We start from the raw sequence: 26,511 nt of genomic DNA on the forward strand, positions 1-26,511 counted from the left end.
TACCAAAATAGTCACATTTATTACATTTTCTGAAGGGCTACGAAACACAGGAGCTGGGAGGAAATTGCTCAGAGACACTTTGACAATATCAACACAAGGTATAGATGTGATCAGGTCAAAATCATTCAGTCAGTGCAATACATCATATCCACTTTTCTTTATCAAAACTAGAGGAATCTAATCTTCAAGAGGCAGTTCCAATGGTACAATCAGCAGAAAGGTCTACTTCTTGCGACGGTCGTGTTTCCTGATAATGTCTATGAGGTTGTTCTTGGTGACCAGTGCATCCTCCAGTCCCGGCTTGGCTTTCTGTCTTTCTCGCCTCTGCTGCTCGTGCAGGTGAGGAGAGTTGAGAAGCTGCGGGGGCAAGATGGAGCCTGTGGGCTTGACCCGGTTTACCACATCCAGGAATAGTCGTTTGTTGTTGTTATTGACAAAGGTGATGGCTGTTCCCCTGTGTCCCAACCGACCAGCCCTGCCCACCTAAGTGAAAAAAAGATGTAAAGTTATGGTTAAAATTGTAATCTTATTGGGCTACATATTGGGATCCCGATAATATTTTTATCACAAACATAAAAACTAAATTATTATCACTAACCTGATGGACATACTCATCCATACTGTTTGGCATGTCAAAGTTAACCACAAGTTTGACGTTGACCAGGTCCAGTCCTCTGCCCAGCACTCCTGTACTGACCACCACCTCAAAGTCTCCCTCCAGAAGTCCCTGAGGACCCAACAGAGCAAAAGTTACATACTAAAGAGGCACTCCCTCTTTATTTTGTCTTTTGAGGTTAATTTTAACAATTTGTTGTTTGAAATAAAAGGTTGACTCAATGAAAAACTGTCTTAGAATGTTTGCTGTATGCTTGCAGTGTCTGTGCTTTTCCAAGTACAAATAATTCAGAATTATAGCTCTTGGACGTCAGACACAGGAGCATTTCCATTTATGCACTTTACTGTCCATGTTCTGGATGCCTTTGGCCTCACCGTGAGGATGCGGTTGCGTTCCCACTGACTCTTGTCAGAGTGGATGGCCACCGTATTGAGGCCCATCACCTTGGTGACCGCCTCACATAGTAGATCAGCCCCCAGTTTACAGTCAACAAACACCACCACAGGAGGCTGGTACAGCTTACTATCCTGAAAGGCCACAAAGAAAAACATTCTGTGGGTGTGAGGGGTAAGGTCAGGTAAATATTTTTCATATAATGATGCTGGAGTATGGCATCAGCCTGCATGAAAAAGTATCTACCACAATCCAGCTACACAAAGGAGTCTACAAAAGGGACACTCTTTAATGACAGCACCCTGATAGTTGCAATCAGAATTAAAGAACAGCCCGTTATGAATATTAAGTTAAAACAAAAACATCACCCTCATGTCTTTCACACTAAAATCTATCAAAAATATATATTCTTAAATTTCTACTGGGTTAATAAAAGTAGACCCTTCCTGTCCTGCCCTGTTTAAATCTTGGAAGCCATTGCTGGGATTCCTGGAGTGTTTCCCATATCCTCCAGACGGGGAGGGGGTGCGGGGAATGTCTGTCTAAATATGGTGAAGTAGGGAGACAGGAGTTTGGAATAGGCAACTCTAATGGCCAATTACTAAAATTCCAAGCACGAAACACTGCAAACTGAGATGGTCTGATTTCTGTGTGTGTCTCTCTACCAAAGAACATCTTTGTGCTAAACAGTACAATAAGACTTCTGAAACAATAAATCAAATTCCTGACTAAAGGAAAGGCTATGTCAGCAGTGGAATCAAGCCTAAGCAAGGATGTGAACTGAAAATGAAGGTTTAAAATTCAAACAACAGTGGAAAACCTACGCTGAGGATCTCAAACAGCTTCTTTTTCTTGGATGGCTCCTCTACCCAAAGCAGGATCTGTCTGATGTTGGCACAGGGTTGGTTCTTCTCCCCAATGGTGATACGGATGGGGTCATGGGTCAGCCGTGCAGCCAGATCCTCCGTCCCTTCTGGGATGGTAGCAGAGGCCAAAAGAGTCTGGCGCTCCTCTGGGACGTGTTCTAAGACCTCTAGCACCTGCTGCTGGAAGCCCATCTTCAACATGGTGTCAACCTACAGGACACAACACCAACAAAAAAAAACCTTTACATTCTAAATCCTGTTGATTGAGTTTCATAATCATTTAAGGCTTTTGTTCTCATGTTTCCATTGTTCTGCCTGTTGGATCCCTTAAAGAGATTATCATACCTCATCAACCACAACAACCTTGACACAGTCCAGCTGCACTTCCTTCTGCTTCAGGATCTCAATCAGTCGCCCTGGGGTGGCAATGACAATCTGACAGGGGATTCATAGAGAAGCATGATGACGATGATGAAGATGAAAAGCAAACTCAATTAATTTTTACGCACAACTTTGAAAATGATCGGTGAAGTTACTATAAAATAAAAAGTGACTTTACTTTGATGGTGCTTTTGAGGCGGTGGAGCTGTGAAGGAAGTGGCATGCCGCCCACCAGCAAGGCAGTTCTCATGTTGGGGAGGCCCATGACCAGTTCCTTTGCCTGTCTCTCTATCTGAATGGCCAGCTCACGTGTGGGGGTCACAATGAGAGCAACGGGGCTACCGGCAGTGTCCACCTGTTTCTGAAAATGTGGGAAATACAGCAGCTTGGTACATATTCATCATGATTTTGATCAAGCTCTAACAGAGAAGTGAGAAGCTGTGAGTAGTTCAATGTTGGCACCACATCACAAGCATCACAGATGAATGTAATGAATCTGATGTCATGTGTACCTCAAGGGCCCTCACTATCACAGGCAACAGGAAAGCCATAGTCTTCCCTGAGCCCGTGTCAGCACTGGCTATTACATCCCTCCCAACCAGACCAACAGGCACCATCTGCATCTGGATGGGCGTGGGCGCCTCGTAGCCGGCCTTCTTCAGGTTACCGCTCAGCGTGGCGGGGAAACCACAGTGCTCAAACTCCACGATGGGCCTCCCGGCATCTCGTCCCTGGGTTTCAATGCCCAGTTCCTGCTTAACCCGCGTCACCTGCTCCTCCGTCAGCCCAGATATGAACGGGTCCTCCTTGTAGGAATAGTGGGACTCGTGTGATCCCACTCTGCTGGCATCACTGGGCGGCTGTTGATGTTGCAGAGTCTTTTCATCTCCACTTGGGTCCTTACGGTTAAATGCATCTTCTCCGATCCCCACCCCCATCTGGACAAGGTGCCTGCCTTTGCATTCCAGACTGCACACATCATTGTCTGTGCTGTCACAGATGTACTCCCCATAACGACCACACATCACACACACGGGCTCCCCTGGCTCCGGCCATCTCTGGTACTTTCTGAATGATTTGACAGGTTCCTCCTCTTCTTCTTCTTCGTCAGTGTCACCCGAGGAAGACCCTTGCTGATCTTCATGTAGCGGGCTCTGTTTCAAAGCTGCTTGGATTGTCTCTGTCTGTGTTTTGTCTTCACGTTCTTCCTCCCTCTGAGCAGATACCTCTGAACTACCTTCACCAGCCTTCTCCTCCTGTCCAACCTTGCTTTTCTTCTTCAGAACGTGTCCTGAGCCCTCAACAGGTCTCTTCACTTTCAGAGCTCTTGGCATAAACATGTTGGGACAAGTTTCTGTTGAAAACAAACGTCAAATTTAAAATAAACGTGTCGATTGTTCGTCATTGTTTAGTTGTCGTTTGATTGCAAGTTTATTTAAAAGACAGAGTTTAACCGTGGTATATGCACAATGAAACGCAGCTTTACATTTCGATTAGTTACGACTAGTAATAGTTGTAAACATTACAACGAAAACAGCGGGTACGTCTTTACCTCTTCCGCTTCAAATCCTCCTTCCGTTAAAAACAATCGCCGACGCTTTGAAATGACGCAGTTCTCATTGCCTGCTGGGAAATGTAGTTTGTTACCACAATCTGTTTTACTGACATATTCATTGGTGGAATATCGTCTTACAAACACGCAATAGCCAATAAAGTCAAGGAAATACATTGTGAAATAGAACTTGACATTAATCCCGTTTTAAAAGGTATAGCTATGTTTTAGCGTGATAATGATTGCTTTCACTTCAATATAAAGACGTTTATTTTAATTGATAATTTGTCTACATTTTCAAACCGACCATCTCTTTTAGAAACCCAACATTTTTTGAACTATTGATCTTGTGAATACTCACATTGAACTCATGTATACATAAGTAGTAAACGTAGTAGTAAGTAACAAGTGTTTGTCCCTTGATATTAATTGGTGCATGCATTATATATGTTTTTATCTAAATATATGTGTTTTATGTTTATGTAAATAATATTAAATGTTAAATAGTATTTGGGGAGACATTTTAAAAAAATCATAAGAACTCTCTTTTGGCTTCGACATTTCCTAAGTCCGATCACTTGATTCTTGGACAAATCACATTAAATATGTGAAATATTTTTATATATATGATATTTTATATTTATAAAGCAAAATCCTATATCGTGTGTTGCAGCCTACACTGTGGGTGTGGCTGAATACTGAATTCGGTTACGAAATGTTTGCGCTGTTTGCAGAATGTAAAAGGCAGAAGAAGCGATTTGGAATAGGGTGAACTTGTAAATATGTTCACCTGAGAACGCGTTGGTTTGTATCATTTATCTATCTTCATCTTTGTTGTTCTCGCTAATTAACATACGTGCTGCCCATGCTGCCTTCAAGTGCTCCTCCGAAAACCTATGATTTACATTTTATTTGGAATCGTGCGTTTTGTTATGACTTAACAAACATGTAATTTCTCTGCTAACATCTGGTAACGTCGGAATAAATTTAAATTTAATACATTAAATCTCCCTGGGTGATTTGGGACACCCCTTCGATTACGACTATGCATTGCCGTTCTCCTGTTTAGTTTTCATAATTCCGACAGCACTTGAAGGCATTATGGGCACATGCGTATTGCAGCACAGAGGTGCAGGAGTCAGAGCTCCACAGTGCCGCAGGAAAACTGACGAAGAATGGGGAGAGGAGCCCAAAACACACACGTAGGCTGTCCATCCGAGGAGACACACAGATGGAAAACACAAGCCGTCTCCGCCTAAAGAATTCAAACAATGGAAATATGTCTGTTTTTATTCGCATTGAAGATCAAATTATCCTCTGAACCCCATGCAAGGAATTCTTCTCAGCTTTGCCCGTCGGAGCCCATTTCAACTGTTACAGAGCAGAATGGATGAAGAACAGCAGGACTAGCAACAAAGGAGAGAAGACGAATAACCGCTGAATGGACTGTGGTTAGTTTGGTTGGAAAAATCTCCGAATCGTATTGTTTTCCGTGAAATTCCAATAGTGGGATGCTCCCGTGAGTTCAGTGGGGAAATATGGGTGAAGTTCAGGACGTCAGAGAGGTGAAGAGGACCTTCGTTGCTCCTGCAGTGAAGTCGTTCGAGCACTATGACTTCTCCAGAGCCAAGATCTGCTGTAGCCTCACATGGCTGGTGACCAAAGCGTACGGGACAGGTAGGATGCTTGTACCTGCAGGTTTATGGATTTGTTTACATTGTTTACGTTCTTGTGCAAAATGAGTCCTCGCAACAAGGAGAATCAAATCTGACCCCTCTATGTAAACACACAGAGTACATGTTTACTATATGCTTACCACGGATTACTCTTAAAACGTTGTTTGTTGTTATAGGCCATCTCATTTAAGTGCTTAATGGAAAGATAATTACCATAAGCAAAGATGAAACCAGTTTTCATATTATACGTTTGAGCTCATTTGGCAACAAGGATGTGTTTGTGCTTGATGAAGTCTGAGTGTTTAATCTAAAGAGGGATGAAGGTGTCTCTGATGATGTCACCTTCAAAGCGCTGCATCTAAGCCAGGGGAGGAAGAACATGAGGGGCATTGCATTGCCTGCATGATCAGCATTGAATTTAGATCACATATTGGAATAAATGAGGAGGTAGCGACCATTATAAGACAAACGATCCACTGATTAAACTGAAAGTAAATGTGCTTAATGAGCTCAAGATCTGATCTACATTTTTATTTATGCAGTGATATGCTGACATTACTTCAGAACATGATGTCATGATGTATGTTTTACTTATTTATGATGTTATAGTCATAACATTTCATGATTGACTGATATACAGTTTATGCCAATTCATGTTATTTGAACTTGGAACTTTGAATTGATTGAAATAAGTATGAAAGATATATTTGGGGGGGTTTTATACACTTCATTCCAAGTCTATATGCAGAGAATAGACCTGACAAAAAGTAGTTGTTTTTATTGTATGTTTTGACGTCTCCAAAGGTTTTAGGCATCAATCAACACATTCAGGCCATCATTTCAGTCACTACAGGCTAAATATTTTCCTACATGCTCACCCTTATTCTAGGTCATCTTCAGTCTATAGACACAGATGTGATATGTGTGTGTAATAGATCACACCTCTGACATTTAAAGGAAAATATAAATAAACTGCACATTTCTAATCAGCAGAATTTATGAGGGATACAACAGCCAAAATACTGAAGGAGAGAGTGAGGAGAGATTGAATGGGATTTGTCAGCATGTAACCTACTTGAGTCAAAATACAGATTTACTGTTTGCTTTCTAGGCTTGGGAGTGAAGCATGAGCAAAAGGAAAAAATTTCCACGTCTGTCACTTGCTTATGACAAATCCCCTCCAGAAGGTGTGTCCAAATTCCAGCCAATTCACTGCTTTTGTTCAGTGTGATCAGTCGTCGATGAGGCTGTAAGTCTGTACTCGTCTGTGTGTACTGTACATTTTCATTGCTTCTTTCAAGAGGAAAACAACGTTGTATGATACCGTGATTAACAACTGTTAAGGTTGCATAGCTGAACAGAAGTGGGTGGAGCAAAGTTCTGTCACTATAAATCAATAATGTGGAAGAACTTGCATGATTGGCGTGATGTTTCCATTGTGCATGTTCCCAGAGCTATAAATGGAGCTGTTATTAATGGATCCCAGCCAAAGAAAGTAATGCACACAAACATTTCATTCATCACTCAACACATTCTTGTATTCGAGCCACCCTTATTAGTTTGTATGCTCAGGCAACTTATCCTACATTCAAGAAATTGCAGTTTTAATTCATCCCACATTGAATGAAATACTTACATTTTAATTGATAATTCACCGTCTTCAGAACAGACTCCATTATCTCACCTTGAATGGTCTATTGCGAAATATTTGTTTTGTATTGTTAGAATGCGTTGCAGTGGAAACGTCGCTCCAAACCAGATTTCTCATGAATATTGGCGGTGGCAGTATTGGCAGTCAGAGCTTTTGCTGTATCAGTCAAGTTGGCACACGGAGGGTTCAGTGAGGACAAGAACAATATCCGCCACACAATCAGAGCCCGAGGCATGTGAACTGAAATGTACTGTGGTTTCGTGACAACATATAAGTTATGCATCGTTTACCTGACACACTATTTAAACTGTGGCTTTGCTAAACACAAGACAAGATCATTTACTTTTCTGTGTGTGTGTGTAATTGTGAAACTCAGCTCAGTTCACCTTACTACGTTGAAACAGTGCGCTTATATTTTGCTGATGTAGCAAAAAGTCCAAATTTTATTCACCATTTTGCTATAACAGCCTAACAGACACACGATCCCCAGCAGATCCTCTGTATGTTCCCAATCTGGACTGAATGAAGTGGGTCAATTCCAAAAATATAGTCCTCCACAGAGCCACTGAGAGCGCGAGAGAGGGGGGGGTGTATGTGTGTGTGCCTCATTACAGGACTGCATTAAGAATCTGCAGTCTACTAGCTGATGCAAACTATGCAGTTATGAGGAAACGCTATCGAAACCCATCAATCATCTCACACTGATAATAGCGACCAATGTTTTGTGCGCGTCTCTGGTTCATAAGTCTGGGCGGTAAAGGGAAATCAGAAATGATGGGATTAACACTCCTTTGAAGTTCCTCTTGAGCAAGGCAGTTCATATCAAAATCGATGAACCTGCTCTGTTCCCGGCAGTTGAAGAATGTTCTGAATGTGAAGCAAAGCAAACACTCAGCTTAGAAGTCTGATCAACAAAGCATCCAATGAATCAAACGTGTCATGTTAGATCAGAGCTGTTTTAATGTGAGGGTTTTGTAATGTTTTCTGTCAGCGATCACTACTTGTTGATAGAGGATTATGTAATAGTGATTTGAGGTTATATTGAAGGAACAGTAAAGTGAAAGGTTCAAACAAACAGTAACTAATCTATGAAATCCAGGCCAGCTAACAAACAGTCAAGGCTAAAATACAAATTACACAGCCCTATATTCAGAAATTGTGAATCAAATCAATTCTCCTTCTTAGATACATCATCATCATCATCAATTTGTCATTTTACATTTTGTAAAGCAAGAGGGTAGTCCATGAAATGTGTCCTGGAAACACTTAATCATGGACAAATTGAAGCTCTGGAAGCGGAACTCCTACCAGCTCCAGGGGTGCAGCTCAGTCTGAGCAGGCCCTTCCTGTGGAGGATTGAGGGGGGGATCCAATGAAGAGGAAGGGAGTGATGCCTCTGCAGAGATCAATAATGTATCATAAGACTGTGGTATTTACTGAATAAAGGCTCAACACTGCTTCACTGCATTTCCACTCCCTAATAACGCGACGTAGCTGCAGACGACCTTGTTGATAAGGGTCAGTGTGTGCAGGTGATTCATTGACTGTTGGAGGATGGGCAGTGATGCTGAGGAGAGGGAAGCTGTCACTCACTCTGGGTGCACAAACACTCTTTCCTCTGCTGCTGGAGTGGAATGGTGCAACAGCATCCACTTTAAGTCAGCTGGAGTTATATTATTTAAACTTATATAGCATTATAGAATAGTCTTTTGTGTCTGGGATACTGACTACAATAGGCAAACATGTACCTGCAGTCTGCAACACTCCTCCAAATCACAATCCTCTTTTGTTTTTGTGTCAAATGAAAAGCAGAGAATTGCACTGGACCTGCTTTAGGCAACAGATCAACAGTCTGTGTGTCTTTGATGAAGCAGGCAGTGTGAGGGGTGTTCCCAGGGAGCTGAAGGCTGCAGAGGTACAGACTAGATGGATCGATTGGGCTCCACTCATACTGCAGTTGCTATAGCAACACCGGGCTCTATCCACACATATCTATATCGAGATACCACCTAAACACGGCAATGAAGAACGAAAACAGGCCTCGCAAAAAGTGAAAAAAAAAGTGAAGGCAGATTAGAATAAAGCTGACATCAGGATGCACCAGAGAAAGTTTGGTCCTGGCTTTAGTATCATTGAACCACTTTTGGTGTTTGTTTTCATAACGTTTGTACCTACAGTACTATTCTTGAATGTTTCACAGTTAGTCCAGACAGTACAAATGAAACCCAGTAGTATTAAGGTTCTGTTTGAGTCCAGCAGCAACAATAATCTCCCTCTGTCTCCGCTCCGTCCTACAGACAGCATCCCAGCAGAATTGAAGGACCCCTTCTACACGGATCAGTATGATCAGGAGCACCTGAAGCCCCCCGTGGCCAGCCTCCTCCTCTCCGCCGATCTCTACTGCAAGGCCAGCAGCCTGATTCTGAAGAGTGACAATGAAAAGCCTCTGCTGGGCCACGACGCCATCATCCAGGCGCTTGCTCAGCGAGGACTCTACGTCACCGACCAGGAGCGACTGGTCACAGAGAGGGACCTTCGCAAGAGGCCGCTTCAAATGGTAAGAGAGCGTTTCTTCTTCTCCGATCTCTTTCATGAACAAAATGTTACGCCTGGCCCTCAAAAACTGCTGGAAAGTTTTTCAATAACCCACCATGGATTGGAGAGACCTTTGTGTACAAATCTGCCCCGGTAACTGTAATCCCTAAATGAAATAACCGAGATGGCTTGTCAAAAAAAACATTCATCCTGCTCAGTCCAAAGGCCTTTGTTTGTGCTCATTATGCTCTCTTTCCTCATTCCATCCTGCCTGTCTTTCATACTTTTATGTAACCAGACAAGATAGCTGAGGGCACATTCTGAGGCAGCAGGAAGAGGAGTGAGTGCACATGACGCTCACATATTCACACTCTCACACAGCTCAGTCAGATGTTGCTGTATTCACACAGATTGCGAACAGTCAAAAGTATGAGATAATTAGATTGCATCTGCTGCGCGGGCTAGGGATTTGAAGACAAAGCAATCAGATCTTTTTTATGCTGCATTGCTGATGCCTTTCCTCAAGATATCTCATATTTATCTCTTGTTAGACTTTACTTGATAGGCACTGTTGAATGAAAATAAACAATCAAACCAAACAAGATCTTATCGCTGACAGTTGGTATGTTTACATGCACGTTACTCTGAGTACAGACCAAGTGTTCAAAAAGAAAGGGAACATCACAGTGCAGACAATAAACAGAGTCAAGTGTGCATGTAAATGTACTGAGCGATGGAATTGCTGTCTGGGCGCCATTTGTAAGCATTTATGCAAGGGTTGCAGTCAACGGGGATGTTTTTAATTATTATATGTGGTTACTTTGCTCTATTGAACATGATTGGGCAGTTCTCCCACAAACTGCAGGGGTTGCTGAGGCCTCTTGCCTTATACTTGAAAGCCTTTTGACATCTGCTTAGGGTGGAAGAGAGGAGAGTAACTCAGATTACACTCCAGAGCTCCTTTGTCAAGCATTTCTCGGTTTATATGCTCAAATGCCGCATGTCAGTCTCGGAGACTTTCTCAGTCGTTCCTGGACCTTTCAAGGATGTTTGAAATGTTCTCGCTTGAGTGGATCTGTGATTAAGTCACTAGAGAGGAAATGAGCAATTGTCAATAAGAGAGGGAGAGGAAGCCGAAGCATCAAAACAAAACATTCTGACCTCACAGCTCTTCTTTCCTTATCCGCACCCTCAGTGGTCTGTCCTCACTTTTTGTTTGTTTTTAGACGCAAGCTATTTCCTGCCAGTTTCACGATCTTGTTTGCCCTGTTTACACCACAACATTGCCATGGCATAGATTATAAATGTGACGTTGTTGCATTTGTCAGCGATGTGGGGGCTTCCTGGAGTCCAAATGCACTCTTGCGTCTGACTTTACCCACAGCCGTCCTCTCAAAGCGTGCGCTGCCCTTTGTCTTTTCCCCGTCTGTGCCGGTGCATCAGTGGAGAAGGAAGGCTCCTCATTATTGCCAGACAAAGTCTCAATAGGAAGCTTTTAGTGCTTCAGTGAATAACAATCCAGAGACACAATGAGCCCGCAGCACGCCTGCAGTCTCTTTGCAGAGGTCCTGCTGCTTCATTTGCCCTCCATGCTAATTCAGAGGTTATTTACGTTGCGTTGGAATTGACATTACAAGCATTCTGTCATGTTCTCTTCAAGTAGCTTTATCATATGTGTGCATTTGAAGACAACGAATGCAAATCTAGAGCAGTTTTTAATGAGTTTTAGGTTTTAAATCCTGACAGACTTGTGTTTGTTCGCTGTGTGCACCTATGGGTGACACCACCATATTCTCTAGTCTGTTAATTCATATATTTGAGGGATTCTGATGGATTACTGTCTGTCTGGAGGATTATGATTTTTTTTAACACCTTTTCAAATGTGCAGCTGTGTGTGAGTGTGTGTGTGTGTGTGTTACTGAGCTGCTAAATGTGCAATGAATGTGGAAATGAGCTGCTCGAGCTCTACTCCTTCCATTTCATCTTCCTCCCTCTTTCTGTCTACCACCCCTCCATCTTCCCTCCCTACTCTACCTCTTTTTTCCCTCCTCCCTCCTTTGTTGGTTTCCTCCTCTTTTATATCCCACCTCGTGAGCCAACCTTCGCATCCATCTTCAATTTTGTTTTGCCTTCGCCTGTACATTCCGTGACTTTCCTTCCTTCCCTCAGTTCTCAGCCCTGCTCTCATCCCTTCCGTCCTCCCTTCCCTCCTCTCCTCCTCCCAATAATACTTGTTTATGGCTTTGATTCCTTTCTCACCTTCCCTTCTGCCCTACACTCTTCATTCCAATATGCAGATATTACACACATATCAGGCCAAAGCTATACATAGTCACTCACCTCACTTTCATTCACAATACACACGGTAGATATGCAGCCTGCAGCACTGTGAGCTGATCAATTCTGTGAGTTAGCTGGTAGCAACTATTGTAGAGAAGTAACGGCTTGAAAGGCCAAAAAGAGAAATGTCACTGATTTGATTCTTGCAAGAGACTTCAACTGCTCTGGATGGGAAATGTCAAAGCTGTTCCGTGGCATTTCAAGGGAAGCGAATGATTTACATCGCCTCAGCGGTTTGCGTCAGGTATCAGAAATGTTCAGCATAGGCAAGTGACTGGTTTGAGCTACTTTTAATAGATCTTTCAGCTGCGGTGCTACATGCCGGTAGCTGTTTTGGAGCTCAGTTATTGAAACGTTTCTCAGTTCTGCTCCTTAACTCTCCCTGTCCCTCTCGGTGTCTCTTTATCGACGTGATGGATTTCCTCATTTGATAACAATATCCAAAACCTATCCGCAGGTTTTCGCCCACCCAGTCGCCTACATACATTCTGTATTGCTGACGCTCCCCCACCTGAAGTGCTCACAGGGGAGAAGAAACAGAGAGATGTAGAGGATGGAGCGCCACACATTATAGCCCACATAAGGCACCGCTGTGAGCACAAGAATGAGCGTAACACCATCAAAAGGCTTTAATTGCCCACTCTGACACCCTCCTTCTCATTATGCTTCCTTTCTCAATGTGTCTGCGCTGTGCAATCACCATTACACAGGTTCACAATTGTAAATCAGTGGAAAATCGGAGTAATGGTTAATTAATTTCCCCCCGAAACACAATCAAATCAAATGCTGATGTGTGATTTGCTATGACAATTTTATTCATTTATCCTCTCCCCATTATTGAGTTGATGGTTGATGACGGGCACTCAATCCATATTTAACCGGCCGACATAAATCAGCAACTCGGTGTAAAACCTTCCTAAAACCTGTTGCCATGGAGATGGTATGCTGATAAGGATGAAAATGCTCCTGCCATCCCGCCAACATCCATTTTGTGATTAAAAATAATTTCTGGAGAATGGTGTAATGGATATTGGCTGTGTGTGTGTGTGCCTATAGAAAGGAGAGAACAAAGCAAAAGGGGCTCTAGAGATGATGAATTAGAATATCTTGTATTTCTCTAATTTGATATTGGAGCAGCATCTTTCCAATTACTAAACCACGACTGTATCAGAGTTTTAATATTTAATAAGGCTGCAGTTAGTCGGACACATTGCGGCCGCAGCAGATCGTAGCGTGCGGTGTAATCAGTCTATCTTATCGCTGCTGTAGGAACATGGAGAGACATCAGCATATCACCGTATATGGGTTCAGTGTAGAGTATAGCAGATCTACAATGGAGTGTGTGACACGGATTGTGTGTCAGAAGAGCCATAAAGCAGGCAGGTTTATAGTCACACAAACGTAGGAGAATGCACTCAAACCCACTCGAAAGACAAAAGCATGGCCTCTGTGCGTGTCAGTAGATTTATTCTGTAGATTTGTTTACAGATTTACTGCTTTTAGAACCATTTAGCAAGAATCATCTTATATCCTCTGATAGACATGAGTCTGCCTTTTTAAATGTGTTGCAAATCTTTGACGCTGTGGTGAATAAGTTAGTCTGCAGCAGCATCACAAGGGGAAATGAAATCCCTTTCTTCCCTCCTGCGTATTTGTTTTACATTTCATACACATTCCCACGGAACAATAAGGAATTTATTTATTTTCACTTTGAGTTTATAAGAATCCTGCATATGCTCTACTAGCAGGAGTTATATAAATTGTAAGCACTCTGTGTAGACCTAAGCTGGTGACAGATTGTGTGTGACAGATTGGCTCATCAGGCCTGTGTAGCATGGCTGAATAGGGGTGCATACACCTCTTCCTGGTTCCTCTCTTTCTCTGCTCGTCTCCTGCTGCCTGCTATCTCGACCCCTATTGGGCAACCGCACCGTTTCTATGGTTACACTCCAATAGGCTGGGTGTTGCGCACGCGTGTGTGTGTGTGTAGGTGGGTGAGAGAGAGTAGGGGTGCTTATGCCTGTGTGTCATATGTGCAGTGTGGAGTGTGAAATGTGTGTAAGCCTTTGTGTACTGTATGTCCAGCTGTGTGTGTGTGTGTGTGTGTGTGTGTGTGTGTGTGTGTGTGTGTGTGTGTGTGTGTGTGTGTAGTATGGTGATATTGACTGCCAGACAGTCAGAGAAAAAATACTTCCAACATCTCCTTTCCTCATTTCTCACTCTGGCGCTTGATGGTAAGAACAAAGATGATCTGGAGCAGCAGGATGGAGGGAAGCCTGCCCAAGTGCTTTCTGTCCTCTTCAGGCTTGGCAGAGACGCAGGAAGCCTGTGATCCTCACGGCACTTTGGCCTCTCTCAGGCAGTACAGTAAGGATGGCTGAGCAGCGAGCAGAATCTCAGAGCGTCATCCTTTACTGGGCAGTTTGACTGATATAGACTGATGAGATTGTGTTTGGGCCATTAAAACACACCATGGAACTGACCCAGGCTAAAGCCACATAGCCTCTCGTCAGAAATATCATGATAAATGAAAAGAAAATGTGCCTTGATTGCAATTGCTGAGGGAATGTTGAGGAAGGGCCTGAAAGATTGAAGCCTGAATGCCTAAGAGTCAGTAATCATACATGTAAGGTTAAACCAAATGCTGTATGTTTGATCAGGGGCTTATCATAGAGCTTGTCTCATTTTCCTATTAGAGGATTATGTGATGGCTGCTTCACACATTACAGGTCTGAAAATATTTGTATTCGTTTCATTTTCCCTTTTGTGAAAATGGAAATGGAAATGGAAATGGAAAGGATCAACGACGATGTGATGTGTGATAGCACTAATCCATAATGAATTCATGTTGGTAGAGATTTGGCTATAAGAACCAAATGTACTGAGATTAAACTGAACAGGAATTATTAACCTTTATTCTGCTGCAGCATTTATTTGTTTATTTACTCTATCACTGATGCAACATTAAAGAATTCTTCTTCAGAGAGCAATGTACCCTTTACATTAACTGTGACAGAAAGCCGGTCACAGTGAAATATTCTGTATGTGAAGTATTTTGTGCTCGGCTGTATGTGGGGCAAAATGGAATACAGTCAGCACAAAGATCTAGAATTGTCTGCCGGCAATGTTCACCAGAACGCTCCTCTGCTTTGTTCCAGTCCCACATTGTGATTTAAGCTGAATTTAGCATTGAGGGTTCATATAGCGGGACATGGAAACGATGACACAATGAAACTTTAACTGCTCTGGTTGAGGATACAGTAGCTTATAATTAAGGTTAGGCAATGACTGTAAATTAAACGTCAAGGCTGTGTTTCTGAATTTTGATGCAGGGACCCAATATTGAACTTCTCTATATGCAGACAGGAGAAACGGACACACACACACACACAGTGAGAAATGATGATGCCAGAACAGAGGAAATGTGCTTTATGGTTTTGGTTCTTCTAGGTTGGATCTTTCAAAGCTTAATTCCACGTACTGAATGATGCAGTCTGACCTCAGATACCATTGAAAACATAATGGTTTGTGCAGGCATAACCCCAGGGTAGGTCAACATTAAAGCGCACCCCTACGATGGCTGGTAGCCATGATCCCGTCCTCAGATAATGTTCTAAGGTCAGCGCTGAGGTTTCCACGTAATTACAAGGTTGGGTTTGGAATATACGGAAGGGGGGAGGTTTGTTGCTTTAACGCATTATTCCCACAGCTAATGCCAGACCTCATGCTCGGTATGTTGCGCATGTGTGCAGAGGCATGTGTGTGAGAGTGCGTCAGTGTGTGTGTGTGGGTAAGAGAGCTTGTTTATTTCTGCATGGGCGCTCACAATTAGGCGATCTCAGAAAGAAGCCAAGACGTTCCAATTGGAAGGAAGAGTGCAGAGAAAAACTTGACTGGATGAAGAAATAAAGTACAAAATATAAAAATAAAGTTGTCTGTGAAAGGCTCAAGCTTTTTCCTCCCACTTTGCAGTACTTGTGGCGACCTACAGAAGAGACCAGAGAGACCTCCTGCCTAAGTGCTTTTCCGTGTCTGAGCTGAGATACCGTGTTGTTACCTGAATTTAGAATCCATTTTTAGACATTTGTCCCAGCAAGGGGCCACTGGTACTGGACAGGAGAGGTTTAATGCTGAAACCAGGCGCTGTCTCCACATTACATCACCTGTCGGATCATGTTGAATCACTGTATGTTTCCATATTTGTCTTAAGGAGCTGCAGTGCGGAAGCTTTGCAAGGTTTGTTTAGTGCGTACACGCAAACTTTGGGGGATAATTAACTAAGTAATAATAGTAGTCATTACATCAGCTCATTTTGCATTAGGATAAAGTCAGTTTGTTCAGTCAATAGTAAAGAAACAGACATACTGAGGGGAACTACCATCTTATAGCTTACTGTGTCAGGTCACCACAAGTAGCTCTGAGCTCTGACAACAGAGATTTCAGCTCATATACAGTACAACAAACACAAAGATGAGCTGAAATACATCACCCATAGTCTTTTGTAAGCCGCCGAGGTTCACTTGTGCACATTCTTTGTGCTCTGTTAAATCGGGCTTTTACGGTAAATTTTCTTCCCACCGTTTTCAGCAGAGGAGATGTGGTGAAAATGGGTCGCCTGTTTCTCTGAGTGGAAGCACAGAGCGCCGGCAGTGTAGCAAAGGCAATAAAACCGGGATATTGACCACGGAAGAGCAATGTCTTATTGTAGAACTCCGGAGAAATCAATCCAGAATTTATAGCGCCAATCGCATTAGATGGTGAGAGCAGAATTGGGCGATGGTTTCTCCCTGCAGCCGCATCAGCATTCAGCAGAGAGCAGTTACTCCGTGTGTGAGTCAAATTGCAGCCGCTTTGGGAATAGTTAGAAGGTGGTGCTGCGTTTTGGGAAAGGTTATATTCCAAAGGTTTAAGAATCTGTTTCAAATATTAGATTGGATTTACAGCTCTCTAGGAGCCACTGAGCAAGGCATCGGATCCCCGAAAGGCTCAGATGGAGCTGCTCCGGGACTAACTAAGTCGAACGGCGAGTCTGCACTGCAGGCAGGAATAGAATATGAAGCAGAGCACTGACGAAAGAGAGCATGCAGTATGTGCTGAGGAAAACAAGGAGAAGCAGCCTGATTACAACTGACAGGAGGGTCTAACCTTTTCTTTAGGCAGCAAAGTATCTTCCTCTCTCCTCTCTCCCACCCTGCTGCCCTCCTCCTACGCCCCTCCACCCTGCATCCATACATTTACCCAGGCCTGTCTTCCTCCCTTTGGCTTTGATCTGACATTTACACACGGTCATGTGATCCTTGCTGTCCATCTGTGTGTGTGTGTGTGTGTGTGTGCGTCCATATAGCAGCGCGTTTCGAAAACTCTGAGGTAGAAAACAAACAGCATTTTCCACATTTATCCAAACAGAAGGAGACAGTCCGAGTCTGTTACGTGGCAATGGCAAATTAGAGGCTCTATTTTTACAACTCTGGCTTTTTATCAAAACGGAAGATATCCTTGTTTGTTCAATTACAGACACATAACTCATTAGACTTTGACAGTAGTTGGAGGCATACCTTAACATTACTGTCATACTTCCTGTTTTTGTTCCCTGGGCTGTTCTGCGCTGCCACAGGGAAACCGGAATGATCTTTACATGAAAGTGGTTACACACAAACCCATGCAGATCTTATCTTTGCCTTAAAACTATGTCACAGCTGAAATCCAGATGAGTCAGCCGCTTGTGCACTTATCAGCTTAACACAAGTCAAATTCCTGAGGGCTGCTGGAGTAGTTTTGCTTACCGTAATCAGACGTCAAGGTCATAACTGGATAACGCCTTTTAATATGAACCATAGATGATTTCAGCCTCTAAAATGATTCTAATACTACAACTCCTGCTGTATGTCTGTAGCTTGGCAGAGACCGGAAAAGGTAAACCCCGGATTTCAACCATAATCGTTCGTACTTGAACAGAGTCTGCGCCTCATGGGAGTAGAAAGCGTTGAAAGATATCATGGGAAAGATCTAATTTTAAAGTTTAAAGTTTTAACGACACCATATTCACCTTTGATCAAACACTACACTACAGCACTGCGGCCGGGATGTTTGTAGCTCCGGTGGTCCCGGTGTCACACAGAGCCGTCCCTGGAAATAGCACGTAGGCTTACATTAGCCATTTCCTCCTTCACAATGACCGGGTGTCAGTCAATATCAATAGAGCCTGTGGTGGTGCTGCGGTCTCATAAACAAGATTAGTCCTCCTTCTAGTCATTTTCTCTCATCGGACCGCAGCAGATCCAAATCAATTTCCTAAAACGGCACAGGAGGAGAGGAGAGGAGGAGGGAAGGAGGCCGCTGAGGATTGGTGCTGCTCCCTTTTTCTGGTTTCGTCTGGAGTTCATTTTCTTGCCGAAGATGTCTGCTAATGTGTGTGTTGTGTGTGTGTTGTGTGTCTCGGGCTAATGTTTGACAGTGTTTGTACAGGATAAATGAAGGTCGATAGGAAACATCTTTGCAGCGTGTTATTAAATGGGGCTGGTTTGCGGCGGAGAAGCCAAATCAGACACAGTGGAAATAATGCGGTGCAGTAATTGTAAACCACACAGTAGATCCCCCTTTTGGTCCGACTCCAAAATGGATACTACAATCAAAATACATCGTGCCGTATTCACGTAAACAAAGAAATATGAATAAGGAACATAATATATGCACTGGGCTAAAGTAACCCTTTCTTTTCCAGAGCGCCCATCTGGCTATGATCGACACTCTGATGATGGCGTACACGGTGGAGACGGTGAGCGGGGAGAAGGTGATGGTGTGCGTCGGCCAGTATTCGCCCTCTGGCTTCGAGGCGGAGACGCCTTACGACACCGAGGACGCCGTCACCACCTGGATCAACAAGGTGGGTAACGGTGTGGGCGGGGGGGCGGGGGGCGTGTCTGTGCGCGTCCTGTTTTTGAAAAGAGAAGAAGAAGTCGCACAGAGCTGAAGATCTGCCCCACTTACAGCGTGCTTGTATAGACTAGCTTTTGTTTCTTTGTGTGCCTTGTTGTCCCATCAGAGTTGTCTGTCATCAGTTTAGTTGACAAGCTGAAACACGATTCTGCAATTATTAATCATACACTGAACCTAAATGAGGGTCTATTAATGTCATTACCTCAACGTTCATCATTACAATATGTCAAGAATATACTAGTTCTCAAAATGCACCTGTGATTGAATACATACGCCTGTTAATCCACTCAGATTTGTGTATTACTTTTGAAGACATTGGCAGAAATATAGTATAACACGGCTTGTCTGAGTGTGCTGGGAGCAGGTTGGTGCACATTCACATGGAGATGCCCCATGATGCTGCCCTGGGGTGCTCCACGTTATGTAATGGGGATTAACGTCTCTGTGGTGACACGATATGGAACGAATACCCAAATATTGGCTCATTTAACACAGTGATCAGTGTGTTTCAAACCCTGTGATGTAGACAGGTTGGGTCTTTATTGTGATACTCCAGAAATTTTACAAAATGCAACGATTTTTAGGGAAATTGCATCCAAAACCGACATTGTTGTGGGTTTTGGGTTTAACTTTGTGTCACATTGAAGAAATGATTGTTCTTTTTATCTGCATTAAACACAAAAAAGCTCTCCAGGACCATCTGTGCTGAAATGTAGACACAAGAGTCGACTGAAATGGGCTTTCAGTGGCCAGCAGTAGGGTAATAACATGTACTTTACAACTGTATCTCATTCAATTTGAACAGAGAATAACAAGAAGAGGGATGTGGAATCCTTCTGTTGAATACTTAACTAGTGATGTTCCTTTTTCAAAGACAACTTAACGTACAAATACATTCTTTGAACTTTAGTATACACGGTTTAGGCTATAAAGAGTAAGTGGAGGCAGATCTTATGGCCTCTTTTATGTGCTGCTCTGTCCCTCTATAGAGTATACAGCATACAGGCCATTTACATTCTTTTGGTAGGCTGGGCTGGTGCCAGGACACACACACACACACACATGCACACACAGCCACCAGGATGCGAGGTGTTATGACACCCTTGTGCTCAGACATATGGCTCTCTGTTTTATCTTCCAAAGGTTCAAAATTTTTGATTCCTGCTTTAATTTGACCTTTGCGAATGTGAGTCGGTGTAAGTTTGTCTGGGATTTGGTTTGATGCAATTTGGTTTGATTTAAGATTAGATTAGATTTGATTTGATTTGATTTGTCTATGTATTTTAGCTTGTTTCACTGCTTGGTACATCCTTTTTATTTTTTGTTTTCTGCATTGTTTTTGCTTTGTGTGTGGATGGAGGGGGGTATTGCTTTATTGTGTGGAGCACTTCCTGTTGATTGATTGGTTGATTGATGGATTGATTGGTTGATTGATTGGTCGATTGATTGATTGTTAATGTGCTGTTGGTCTAGTGGAGGTGAATCTTATTTGTCCTTCCTCCCTCAGGTTAACGAGCATCTGAAAGACATCCTGGCTCAGGAACAGAGGAAGAATGAGACGCCGAGCGCCGAGCCTGCTGGGAGTCCTAGGGTGGGTGTCCCTCCTCCTTCCTCCTCTCTGCTGCCACTCGTCACTAACTGTCAATCAGCATACAGACGTCTCTAATTTGATTGACAGTTCTTGGCGATGTGAGCTTATCGGCTTCATCGCTAGGATTTAATCATACTCTCTCTTTTTGACTGACAGCTGTGCTGAAGAGTTTCACAGACAGGCCATCATCATTAGCATCATCCTCATCATCAACATGATAACAAATTACCATTAAAGTCACCCCAAGGTTCAAAACGCAACACTTGAGAACATACAATGATGTTTAAGAATGAGTGTACTGCAAATGAATTCATTCACAACCGTTCTATAGCACCGTGTCAAGCCTGCAGTGCAAATCTGTTACATAAATGGCTGTAGTCTCTCTCTCTCTCTCTCTCTCTCTCTCTCTCTCTCTCTCTCTCTCTCTCTCTCTCTCTCTCTCTCTCTCTCTCTGTCTCTCCCTCTGGCTAACATTTCTTCTACATGAACTGTGGCAGCAGTTCCATGTATGCAATGATGAACACTTTCAGATTTGTTCAAGTGGAGTTGGAGATATTAAAGTACTATTTATTTGTTTTAGGTTATTTTTGAAATTTGTGCACAGAAAAAAAAGAAGTACCGGTTCTAACTCAAGCTGTGGAATTTAGGAAAAAGGGAAATTGCTGCAATATTTTTTCGCTGATGTGAAGCAGCTCTCTCTCTCTCTTTCTCCTTCTCTTTCTCTTTCCTTTCTGTCCCTTCGTCACACACCCTCGCACTCCCTCCCTCCTGCCTTTGCAGCACACCAGTGTGAGTGCAGTGTGAGTCACGTAGGCACCTTCTGTGTGTCAGAGGCAGAAAGACATCTCACAGCCTGGTAGGACGATCATAACTCTGACAAGGGCGACGAGGCTTTAACCTGCCGCACCGTCTTGTGTACTGGGGGGTCGGGGGGGTGATGCACACACAGGCAATGCAAGAGAGAGAGACGGGAGGACAAATACTTTCAAGTTGGAATGGTCATGTCTGGACTGAGGGGTTGAACTTTTGAGGGGTGATGGGTTACTGCAGTTGCTGTAGATGCTGTAGTTTGATGAATGATTGTTCCTGAAAATGAGGTCATCCTAAAATGACTCAAAATTGGAAAGGAATATCCCAGGGAAAGCGAGAGATTCTGTCACAAACAAAAGAGGAATTGTGGGTAAAGCTGTTTTTGAAGCCTCGATGAAGCACAATTGAATTTCAGCATGATACAGATAATGGTTTTATTAAATCAACATTGTCAGCATTGTTTTGAAGGTTAGGCCTCAGATTTTCAGTTTTTTATTAACTAGAGTGAATGCCCATAAATCTACCTTGTCCAACTTGGTAAATGTATAAGATTGACAGAAAGTACACAAAATTAGTTTGGAGTTTAGAAGAGGAAGGACAATAAATCAAACCTATACAGTATAACAAGTCAATGGCTCCAACATGGACCGTTCCAACCACAATCTGATTTATCTCGATCTCGACCAAGCCTTTATCATATGACCAGCGAGGCGAGCAATTATAAAACATAGTCACGCTGTTTTGCTGTGTTTGCACTTTTCAAAGGGTAACTCAGTCAATGGTAAATAGATCAAACTGACTAAGCTAATGTAAGGTAAATGAGATTACAGCAGGTCTACGTTTGAAGAAAAGATACCCTTTGTGTGCCTTTGATACCATCGCAGACTCTGCTGAGCCCTGTGGAGAGCTGTGTCGCTTCATCAAATCAGGAAAAGTCAAAATAACAATGACTAGTCTTTGCTTTTGGATGTCTTAAGGGTTTGACTGTTTGAGTCCTTGCAGGCTGTTTTCTCGCCATCATTTCTTGCCCCAGGTTGAACACTTGTCCCCCTATTTGAGTGGCACATCCATTTGGCTCTTTGACGCTTTTTGCAATGAGCCAGTTTGGGATTTTGCATTGTCAGCGAAAGGCCCTTGCCTTGTAGAAATGAAAATCTCTATTAAAGCCTAAGTGTGGAATGATGTGCATGAATCAATACATGCACAAAGAACAAAAGGAGAGGAAATCTATCAGAACTCAAGACCGTACACAGATTATGTGATGCACGTCGATTTCTGCACATATTTGCACTTATTCCTTGCTCTTTTCTCTCACTGGTGATGAGATCTGTTGTGCATTTCCAGTTTTACTCACCGCCTAATTAACAAATCCCACTAATATATATGTGTCTGTTTCCGTTGCTGTCCCGCTGCAGTCGCCAACCAAGTGGTACATGAAGCTTGTGCCTGTAAGTCCAATAACCAGCGCTACGCTCCGCTCTTTTATCTGTGTAACCATAGTAACCCCACCCCCACCCCTCCACCCTTTCTGTCTTCATCGCCATCATTTTATGACATGTGAGCTTCAACATGTGACTTCACTCCGACACAAACGGCTTTCCCTTCGCCAGTGCCAATGTTTTGTATCTGTGTACCTGAACGCAAAGCAAAAGTGAAAATATGTGTTGCAGCTCTTATTTCCCTGAAGATAACTAGGTGGCACTGGAATGACAAAGCGTCTCGATAATCCTATATTAGTCTCAACACTGTATTACAGTAGTTTTGGAGGCATTTGGTCCCCTGTGCGTTCAATCGTCTTCTCTCCTTTCTCCAAGAACGATGAACACCACGTCGTTGCGGCTGCTCTGTTACCATCCAGCAAACACAATTCTGACATCTTTTCCATTTAGAACGCCATGAGTACACGCAAATGTTCAACATGTTGCGTAATTCCCTTCGTTTAAACCACAGGGACAAACGATCAAGCTTAATGGTAACAACTTCTTAAAAACTAATCAGTGCTTTGAAGCCGTTCTCCCCACCGCGATAGCTGCTTTAGACTCAGCGTGAAGGTTTGTTTTTAACGCATTAAACACACAGCAACACATTGCCAGAACCATCTGATTACTGTCACAGACGAGTGATCTTGATGAAGCCCGGAGGCCAAATCCATCTTTCGTTCTGATGCGTTTTCCGGCCGCCCCGAAGAGACGTGAACATACAGCCGCTGAGAGAGCTGTAGCTTTATACACCACTTTTGAAGTTGTAAATAAGGATTTTAGTGATGCAATGAAATCACATCATGCAATATAATTTTGTGTGATTTTGTTTTTTTTTTTCAACTTCATTTGCAACTCTGTATCTTCAACTATGTGGTTTATTTTGTGCTTATTACTTCACTGCAACATCACTGCCATTTTAATGGATTTCAGGATATCAGAAGGACCTCAAAATTAAAGATTACATTTTTATAGAAGTGACATTGAATTTAGTTGCACCTTGATCTAAATCCTTCTGATAACCTGGAATCCATTCTCTGTGTGTCTCAGTATGAAGGAAAGGAAAGTGTTTGCACGTTGTTATGATACTAATGTACTCATACAGTCTGTTATGTAATGTAATGTAGGCTCGCTACAGGAAGGAGCAGGCTTCCACCCAGCCGGCTCCCTGGATCCCCCCAGTGGACAACCTGCTGAAAGACAGCACAGACGGCTCGGCCCTGGGCGCCCTCCTGCACTTCTACTGCCCTCATCTGCTGCCGCTGGACGGTAAGGAGCTGGCATGACGGGGTGGGCGGTTGATAGGAGAGCACATGTGGGTTGGGTAGATAAGAGAGAGGTCTTGCAACATAATACAAAGTTGTGATAATTGTGCTGCAGATCCAGAAAATGAGTCCATTAGGTCTCCAGGCGCTGGAATTTATAGTTTTAAATACTCCCAAACCACGTTTCAACTACAAAGCTTCAATTTCAAACTAAAAGTATGAAGTAAGTATGAAAATACTTTTTTGAAGATCTACAAAGGCTCAAATTCTAAACTATCTCAGGTCTAGTTAGGAGGAAAAACAGAAACGTGTCGCTCCTCTGTGTCATTCTGCCCCAAATGGTTCAATCATTAGAGAGAGATCAGTCACAAACAAATGAGCCACATAATTACATCACTGTGCTGATACAACAAACACACATCCACACAAATCAAAGTGGAACAAATGATCAATCAGTGAAAGTTGTTTAGAACTCATTAGCACATCATTATTCACCGGGCTCACATGATTGGTCAGTCACAGGCCAATTGTCATTTTAATACCTCAGCAGTTTCTTATCTCAACCCGAACCCAGAGTCCCTTTAGTCTCATAGGCGTCTCATGGCTCTCTCCCTCTCTCTGCCTGCCAGATGTCATTCTGAAGGAGAACATGTCCCTGGCTGACCGACTGTACAACCTCCAGCTCATCCAGGACTTCTGCAAGGACAACCTGAACAGCTGCTACCACTTCAGCCTGGAGGACGTGATCTACGCCTCCTCCACCATCAAGGTACGGATCGGCCCCTGCCTGCAGTGCGGGAGGTTCCTTTTACAAACTCCAAATTTGTTTTCCAACCCTCCACTCTGGAGATTGCTTTTACAGTTACAGCAGAGTAGCCAGTAGTCGCTATCTTGGATCTATGCCTGAAGTTTGAAGAGATGAAAAATGACTCTCCCTCTCTCCAAAATGGCTGTGAAAGGAAAAGCAAATGGCAGCAGCAGACGCAACATTACAGACCAATCCTTTCCTGTTCTGAAGTGGGCATAGCAGCACTGTAGCCCGCGATTGTTTATGAAAATTTGGTTCACGTCCCGCGTCTGTTGAGTCGCTCGCAAAAACCAAAGAGTATCAGAGAGAGAGCCAGATGAGAACCACATGCTGCGGTCGGCCAGTTAGAAAGGAGAGAAACGAGAGAAAGGAGAGAAACGAGCGGCTCACTGGACCCCGTGCGGTGAGTAATGCTTTGGAAAAACCATTCCAACTGAAATGATCCGATTTTACCAATCACACGCCTGCAGCCGCCCGCTCACAAGGTTCTATAATGCGTCTGCTCGCTCTGTTTTCTTCCTCTTTCTCCCTGAGTTCACACACACATACGTTCAGTTTGCATTCTCTCTCGCTCTCTCAGTTGACCTTCTTCTGTTTATTCCCTCAAAATGCCAAGACTGTCTGTGTGTGTGTGTGTGTGTGTGTGTGTGTGTGTGTGTGTGTGTGTGTGTGTGTGATATGCAGGACAGCTTGTCTGCTGGTGAGTGTTGGTTAAATATGCATTAAGCAGCTGCGGTGAATCTGCCATAGGAACATCTGCGATACTTCATCCTTCAGCTTTAAAAACATATGTAGGTCATTTTATCTCAGCTATAAATCTGACAAAAACCCAGCTGTAAGTCAGAAAGACATATTGATTGAAGTAAAGGCAGAGATGCTCCATTTAAAGACAATTTAGTAGTAGTAGTAAAATTCATTAGATAGACTAAAAAACAGCTGCAAAACATTTCAGATAAAGTACTTTACACTGTGGTGTGCTGGCTTCTTTTAGTCAGCAAGCCACTTTTATTTTTAATGAGGATTTGACGTCTCCGGGGGCAACCATGCCTCAAAAATGCCTTTTGGGCAAAAAGGCTGAAACCATCTGCCCAAAGGTTGAAGAGCTGTTTAGGTATCAGCCTGAGTCAGAGAAATTCAGACTCAGCCTAAATGTTTACATTGATTCAGCACTGAGGTGGTAACGATGCAGATGAAGCACAGGTGTGACGTGTGTGTGTGTCCTTCATGTGTGATGGTCAAAACGTGAAGAGGAGCATTCTGCACCCGTTGTTGCTTAGATACAACAGATGAATAAATGATGGAATATAGGGCACTGCAGTGATTCGGCAATAGTAGCGACAATGGTACTGTTAGTTGTAATTAGTGCGAGTAACGTCACACACACACACACGTGCCGTTACTGTCAGTAACCTTGACCCAGTTTCCAGGCTGTTACACTCTCAGTGTCGGTGCGTTGCGGCTCCATCATACTAATGGAGACTTTATTACAGAGATGGAGCTGAGGTGGGGGAGGGGGCGGGGGGATAGAAGGAGGTGAGAAAAGGAAAGGGGGGACTGCATCTTTTCACACACACACACACTCAAACTAACAGACATGACTACACTTTAAGCAG

The 26,511-nt window shown here is 43.2% G+C and overlaps 2 protein-coding genes across 3 annotated transcripts in view; one reads left to right on the top strand and one right to left on the bottom strand.

Moving 5' to 3' along the window:
• Positions 1–14: 14 nt before the first annotated feature.
• Positions 15–4,026, bottom strand: ddx59 (DEAD (Asp-Glu-Ala-Asp) box polypeptide 59). Its single transcript, XM_076151417.1, has 8 exons — positions 3,809–4,026; positions 2,769–3,610; positions 2,435–2,617; positions 2,221–2,310; positions 1,834–2,085; positions 991–1,143; positions 599–727; positions 15–483 (listed from the first exon to the last, which is right to left on the bottom strand). Exons 2-8 carry the CDS (start codon positions 3,594–3,596, stop codon positions 223–225), a joined length of 1,896 nt encoding a protein of 631 aa, XP_076007532.1. The 5' UTR covers positions 3,597–3,610; positions 3,809–4,026; the 3' UTR covers positions 15–222.
• Positions 4,027–4,933: 907 nt separating this feature from the next.
• camsap2a (calmodulin regulated spectrin-associated protein family, member 2a) overlaps positions 4,934–26,511 on the top strand; it is a 34,339-nt gene continuing 12,761 nt past the window's right edge. For both annotated transcript variants that reach the window (XM_076151361.1, XM_076151362.1), the window contains exons 1-6: positions 4,934–5,485; positions 9,433–9,692; positions 18,732–18,893; positions 20,454–20,537; positions 23,953–24,094; positions 24,720–24,859. In XM_076151361.1, the coding sequence (XP_076007476.1) occupies positions 5,347–5,485; positions 9,433–9,692; positions 18,732–18,893; positions 20,454–20,537; positions 23,953–24,094; positions 24,720–24,859 (927 nt within the window). In that variant the 5' untranslated portion in view covers positions 4,934–5,346. The remainder of the gene's footprint in view (positions 5,486–9,432; positions 9,693–18,731; positions 18,894–20,453; positions 20,538–23,952; positions 24,095–24,719; positions 24,860–26,511) is intronic.

The sequence above is a fragment of the Genypterus blacodes genome, unplaced genomic scaffold, assembly GCF_046128005.1.
Source record: "Genypterus blacodes isolate CSIRO-AG114 ecotype Tasmania unplaced genomic scaffold, CSIRO-AGI_Gbla_v1 ptg000054l_1, whole genome shotgun sequence".
Lineage (NCBI taxonomy): Eukaryota > Metazoa > Chordata > Actinopteri > Ophidiiformes > Ophidiidae > Genypterus > Genypterus blacodes.